The sequence below is a fragment of the Apium graveolens genome, chromosome 8 (assembly GCF_009905375.1).
Source record: "Apium graveolens cultivar Ventura chromosome 8, ASM990537v1, whole genome shotgun sequence".
Lineage (NCBI taxonomy): Eukaryota > Viridiplantae > Streptophyta > Magnoliopsida > Apiales > Apiaceae > Apium > Apium graveolens.
In genome coordinates, this window is record NC_133654.1 from 82,017,951 (window position 1) to 82,024,963 (window position 7,013).

The 7,013-nt window shown below is 37.6% G+C and overlaps 1 protein-coding gene across 1 annotated transcript; it reads left to right on the top strand.

The window, feature by feature from the left end:
• The first annotated feature begins 3,670 nt into the window (after nucleotides 1-3,670).
• LOC141679714 (uncharacterized) lies at nucleotides 3,671-5,206 on the top strand. The gene has a single exon (XM_074486136.1). It carries the CDS (start codon nucleotides 3,671-3,673, stop codon nucleotides 5,204-5,206), a length of 1,536 nt encoding a protein of 511 aa, XP_074342237.1.
• The last annotated feature ends 1,807 nt before the right edge of the window (nucleotides 5,207-7,013 follow it).

A 7,013-nucleotide genomic window follows, 5' to 3' on the forward strand; every position in this document is an offset into this window, starting at 1 on the left:
CTGCCATCACTACCTCTCCAATCATTCAAATCAAGGGAAAATCTGATGGAATTGATTTGATTCAGCTAGCAGCAGCTGAAATACAAATGAAAGAACAATGGAGGAGAATTGATGAAAGGTTGCAATTGGTGTTTGGTTCTACACAAAACAAATCAACATCTGTGAAATTTAGCACAAAGATTGAACCAATCAACATGGAGCTCATGCCAGTAGGGAGTCTTAAGGATGGAGAAGCTTCTTCCAAAGAGCTACAAGCTATAATCCTCAAGCCCAATGAAAGATCCAATAAGGACTCAACAAAGAATCCTTTAAAAGAAGTGGACTTTCCTCCTTCAAAAGATGATGAGAACAAGATCTTAGGCAGGAGTATTGCCTATCTCAAAAAGTCCATGGATGAGGCTGTAAGGAGAAATAGAGCTATTATCATTAGAGAGGGAAAGAGCATATGTGTGATGCAAGGACATCCCAAATTCTCAATAGCTAAGAAAGAAGAAGCCAAGCAATTAAAGGCTGACAAAAGAGCACAAGCAAAGCTTGAAAAACAGCTAAAGTCAAGCCAAGTTGAAGAAATGAAAGGAATTGAAGTCAGGGGTGAAGAAAAGATTGCTAACTTAGATGAGGTTCTTGGGAGCATATTTGGTGAAAATATGGAGGAAAGAGAGGAATGGCAGAAGGGAAACAGAAGAAAGGCCAAGGCACACAGAAGGAGTGAAGATAACCCTGAAGATACCAAATCTACATCTAAACCACTACCTTCCATACCTGAACCTTTTGTTACTGATCCCTCTATAAATATCCATGGTGAACCAATCATTCCAAAAGAGGAACCTATTGATTGGGACAACATCACATTGCCTACCTTTCTAACCACTCTTCCACCACCAAAGAAACAGAAAAGAAAACCAAAATCTACACCTCCCACAACCTCTAAGAAATTCACTCAAAAACAAAAACCTAAACCTAAGTCACCCATTTCTAAAGATGATTATGTTCACATCTGTGACATAAAAGAAATTTCAGACATTGAACTCTATCTGGATGAGCTGGAGGATGTAAGGGGAATAGCTGCCTACAGACAGTTACCAGAAAGATTAGTGTTCAGATATAAAGGAGCTGGGGAAAGAACATGGCCTCTCCACAGGATTCTAAATGAAGGCTACTCTACCTTGATCAGAGTCTTTTCAGCCATCAAAAAGGATTCTGGCTTTACCAGAACAGCCAAGACTGAAATTCTCAACAAGATTGCCAACATAAGGAAGACTTGGAGGGAACCAAATGCTTTGCCCAGAACCTTACTCATACAAGAAAGGGGAACTAAAATTCACAAATCACCTCATTGGTTGATGGAATTTAGAGATGACAGAGGAGTCAGAAGATTTTTCAGACTTGAAGACCAACTCAAGATTGCCAGCAATGAAACTCTCAAGGAAATGCAATCTAAGTTGGATATCAGTGATGAAGATGAAGCTGAATTCTTCAGAAAACTCCAACTCCAAATTGAGGGAAATGACAAAGGGCTAGGAAAGAAAACCAGGGAACAAAGAAGAAAATGATGTTTTGCTCAGGCTAGAGGAGCACCCTTGGAAATACTGTAAATCTTCAATTACCTCCTAGTACATACACTTTTGCAGCACTTTTTATATTTCTACTTAGTTTCAATTCAAATATTTGTTAAGTGTTTTGTTATCATCAAGTTAACTCTGAATTTATGCCTACAGTTCTTATAGACATAAATAGGGGGAGATTGTTAGGAATATATGTGCATTAGTTTGATGATATGTTTAACAAAACACTTAAGTAGAAATTTAGTGTCTGTAGCCTCAACGGATAAGACCACTTTGGCTATCCGTTGATGGTGTAGCTTTACTTAGAAATAAGTCTAGTATTGTAGCATATTTCAGTCTCTGTATTTAAAATTGTAATTCTTAGAAGTTGAGAGAAACTATGAGTCATGTTGACTACTAGATGATATGCAGATAGGAAGGCCAATTGTAAATATTTCATGCCTTGTAATTTTGTATAAATGAAGTGGTATCAACGGATGACTTAAAAGACCTTCAACGGATGAGAAGCTAAGCTTCAACGGATGTCTCTAAAGCTTCAACGGATAACATCCTTCAACGGATGAGAGCATCAACGGATGAAAGCTTCAACGGATAACATCCTTCAACGGATGAGAGCATCAACGGATGAAAGCTTCAACGGATAACATCCTTCAACGGATGAAGTCATCAACGGATGAAAGCTTCAACGGATGTTCTGCTAATCAGCCGTTGATAAGTGGTAGTTGTACCTACAAGCAGAGGCACGTGGGTTGACAGAGAAAACTGAGATGTGGTAGCCGAATTTCAGGATCAACAGAAAAAGCAGCCGTTCTTCTTTTGTACAAAGTTGCAATAGTCAACAAAGTACTTGAGTGAACAGGAAAAGAAGCAAGTGAAGAACTTATTTTACTATTGTAATTTTATATTGTTTTTCACTTGTACACTTGGTAATATATATGAACCAAGAAGAAGCTAGTAATTAGAGAGATTTTTCCAGAGCTGTTAAGAAATATCTTGAGAGAAAATTCATCTAGTTTGTACTAGGATGCAGCTGTGATCAACATTGTTGAACACAGATTTTCTAATATACCATCTCTGGTGGAACAACAAATCCACCAGAAAAGTTTTTAAGGTCTGTTGTGTTCTTTACATTTGTGCTTGAATATATATCTGTCTGTATTAGCTTAAAGCAATTCACACACTTGTTCTTCTTGAACACACAACTTTATAAACTGCTCAAAACTTGAAAAAGTTTTGAGATTTACATTCAACCCCCCTTCTGTAAATCTCATTGTTAGTCTTCTAGGAATAACACTTTATTTTTGATTTTATGTATTTATCCCTGCTTATTTAATATGTTTAATATGTGTCTGTGTTTAATATGTGTAATATGTGTAATACGGTTAGAGTTTGTGTTTAATATGAATGTAATATGTGTTTGAGGTCATCTCCCCCCCCTCTCTCTCTCTCTCTGTTTCTCTCTCTCTCTCTCTTTGAGTTTTATTGTTTTAGATTCTTGTAATTATGGTTATTGCATTTCTTGATGTGATTACGTGCCGAGATGAATTGATGAAATTATGTTGCTTATTCGCTGTTTTTTGTTATTTAATGTCCAAATGCAAGGCTTAACTCTGTTTGCCATTTGGTTACTGTGTCTTGTTTTCATCGTCTCTTAGCAGTACTGGGCCTTCCTTAGTTCCTTGTACAATTAAATAAATATATATTATTCAAATACTTAAGACATTAATCTAATCTCAAACTGATTTTATGTGCTATACAAGTCTTTGACTATTGATCTTTTACATTCTAACATTTATTCCCTGTGTGCTATTTAAAAGTTAGAGTTGTAAATTGAAGTAAAAAATTAATAAAAATGAAAGCCTGGATAAAAATGGGGAATGAGATGTAGGAAATTATTAGTTTATCTAGTATCACTGCAGTATAGTGCACAGAGAGGATTACACGGGCTTTTTTAGGTAGACTTATAATCTTTTGTCTTCGCAGGCTATATTATACAGTGTACTAATGGAAGATGATTATAGTAGCCTGATAGGATTTCCAAAATCTAGTAAAGAATAAAGGCATTTTTGGAAAATTCATTTCCAATTCATGCTAAAGGAGAAGAAATGAAGTGCCCCTGCAAAGTATGTGTCAACCGTTATTGGCACACTCAAACAGTTATCTATGATCATCTCATATGTAGTGGCCCTTCTCCACTACATATGAAATGGATTTGCGAGGTATCACATACCAAAGTAGACGGTAGTACTGACTTCATGGATTCGGGGACGGGGATGGATTTCGAAGATAATTTAGGTGAAATGTTCAATTATACGGGTAAAAAGTTTCGAGATTTAGAAAATGACTATGAAAGTCTAACAAATGCAGAGGCTAGAAAGTTTTATGGCCATGTTAGGGAGGGTAAACAACCACTATACCCCGGATCCACTAAATTCTCTCGGTTAAGTTTCCTGATCAAACTTTATCATTTAAAGTGTGCTCATGGAATTTCCGAGTCTGCCTTTGGGGAATTGCTGGAGTTAATAAGAGACGCCTTTCCTGATGCCCAAATACCTTTGTCTTTGAATGCTGCAAAAAATATGATCAAGGATTTAGGCTTACACTATGAAAAAATACATGCATGCCGAAATAATTGCATGTTGTATTGGGGAGAAAATAAAGACAAAGAAAAATGCGACAATTGTGGTGTTTCTAGGTGGGTGTTACCGGAAAAAAAAGGCAATGATGCTAGTGATCTGGGGCAGGTTATACACAAAGTGCCAGCTAATGTGATGAGGTACTTCCCTCTAAAGCCGAGATTGCAGAGGCTATACATGTGCAAGGAATATTCGAAACTAATGAAATGGCATGATGTGGGACGTCAACAGGATGGAAAAGTAAGACATCCGGCTGATACAGAGGCTTGGAAGACGATGGATGTTGACTATCCTGATTTTTCATTAGAAAATCGGAATGTTAGTTTAGGAGTAGCCTCAGATGGATTCAACCCCTATCGTTCAATGAACCTAAGTCACAGTACCTGGCCAATTGTATTGGTCAATTACAACCTCTTACCTTGGCTATGCATGAAACAAGAAAATCTAATTCTTTCGACACTAATATCTGGTCCAGATTCACCAAAGAATAGTATTGATGTGTTCATGCAACCTTTAATTGTCGAGTTAAAAAAATTATGGGAGGCCGGCGTCAATACTTATGATGCCTTGGCTGATGAAGATTTTAATTTACGTGCTAGAGTGCTATGGACTATTAGCGATTTCCCGGGATATGCTATGTTGTCCGGCTGGAGCACAAAAGGCAAACTAGGGTGTCCTGTCTGCCATTATGAAACTTCATCACTTTATTTGAAGCATAGCAAGAAAATGTGCTATATGAACCACCGAAAGTTTCTTCCTTCTGCACACAAGTGGAGAATGGATACTAAAAGGTTTAATGGCACAATTGAAATGGGGCAGTGTCCTTCAGTTTTAACGGGAACTGACATTGAAGAGTTGTTGTCTGGGTATGTAAACCAATTCGGCCTGCAGAACAAAAAGGCAAAGAGTAAAACTGAGGGCCCTTTTAAAAAAAGTCAATTTTTTTCGAATTACCATATTGGAAGCATAATCCACTTCGACATAACCTTGACGCCATGCACATAGAAAAAAATGTTTGCGATAACATATTGGGCACTTTACTCAATATAAGTGGCAAGACAAAAGATCATGTTGCCGCTCGTAAAGATTTACAAGAAATGGGAATTAGAAAACCCCTCCATCCTATTCTATCAGAAGATGGAGCACACCATGAAATACGAGCAGCAATCTTTGACTTGTCGAACAAAGAGAAGGAGATCTTTTGTTCAGTGTTGAAAAACACTAAACTGCCGTACGGTTGTGCCTCCAACATAGGGCGATATGTGCACACAAAGGAGAGGAAAGTAGTGGGGTATAAGAGCCATGATGCTCATTTCATACTCCACTACTTGTTGCAGTTTGCCATCAAAATAACTACAAAGGCTGAGGTTGCAGTACCTTTGATGAAATTGAGTGCATGCCTTAGAGCTCTATGGAGCAAGGTTATCGATTTGGAGGAGCTTGAGAAGTTGGAAACTGAAATCGTCGAGGTACTTTACCAATTTGAGATTATTTTTCCATCAGCTTTCTTCGACATAATGGTGCACTTGCTTGTTCATCTAACTAGAGAAGTTAGACTTGGGGGACCTCAGCACCTTCGAAACATGTTCCCAATAGAGCGTTATCTTGCAAAATTGAAATCATACGTTCGTAATAGAAGTAAGCCGGAAGGTTCTATTGCAGAAGGTTACATAGCTGAAGAATGTGTAACATTTTGTTCAAGATTTTTGGCTGCTGATGAAACAACAAAAAACATGTGCTCAATAGTTTTCGAAAGAGGGCCAACACAAGCTGAATATCATATCGGAACGAGAAGGAATAAAGATGGAACTATTATTCATTTGGAAGATGTTGATTGGAAGGCAAGTCATCGCTATGTTTTGTTCAATACTGGTAACAAAGAAGTAGAGAGGCTCCTCGAGTAAGTTTAATAAGCTCTAACGTAAATAATTTTAATTCATAATTCAAGAACTTTTTCTTTTCTGCACTGTTTTAACTTAGTATAATTTTAGGGAACATCAAGCCTTGGTGGACAACCACGCAAATACGACAGACACAAGAGGGCACGAAGACACATGGAAGAATTCTGGGACTGGTTACGAGAAGAGGTTGGGAAAATGGTGGAGGTTTCATCTGACTTGGGGGTGTTTGCGTTGGGGCCTAATCGAACAGCTAGAAGGTTTACTGGTTATGTTGTTAATGGCTATCGATTTCACACAAGTGATAGAGATTCTCGATGCACAACACAAAACAGTGGTGTATATTTGACTGCACAAACAACTAGTTTCTCTAGTTCTAGAGACGAGAACCCTATAGTTGGGGATGTCAACTACTATGGATCGATAGAAGATATCATAGAACTTGATTACTGGGGATTATTTACAGTTGTCCTATTTAAGTGTCGTTGGTACCAACAACAAAAAGATCAACACGGTCACATTCGAGTAAATTTCAATAGGTTATGCCATAAATCTGATCCTCATGTCCTGGCCAAACAAGTGCAACAAGTTTTTTATGTGGAAGACCCAATCGAAAAGAATGTACATTACGTAATTAAGAAACTACCGAGGGAGTGGTGTGATAATGGAAACGTGGATGCACCTGAAGATGTCAACGATACTGATCTCCATGAGACTGAATTTGTTTGTGGACTTCAAACTCATGTTGATGAAATGAGTTGGTGCAGAGATGATATCCCCACAACAAGAGTTCTCATTCCCGATAAATGAAGCAATCAAACTGCTAAACATTTATAAGTTTAAAATTAATCACAGCAGTGAACTTCATTTTGTATTTTCTCTGTGTTTGGACTATTTAGATGTAATTGAATATC

Coding starts and splice junctions, on each gene's coding strand:
- LOC141679714 (XM_074486136.1), top strand. CDS start 3,671: ATGAAGTGCCCCTGCAAAGTATGTGTCAACCGTTATTGGCACACTCAA.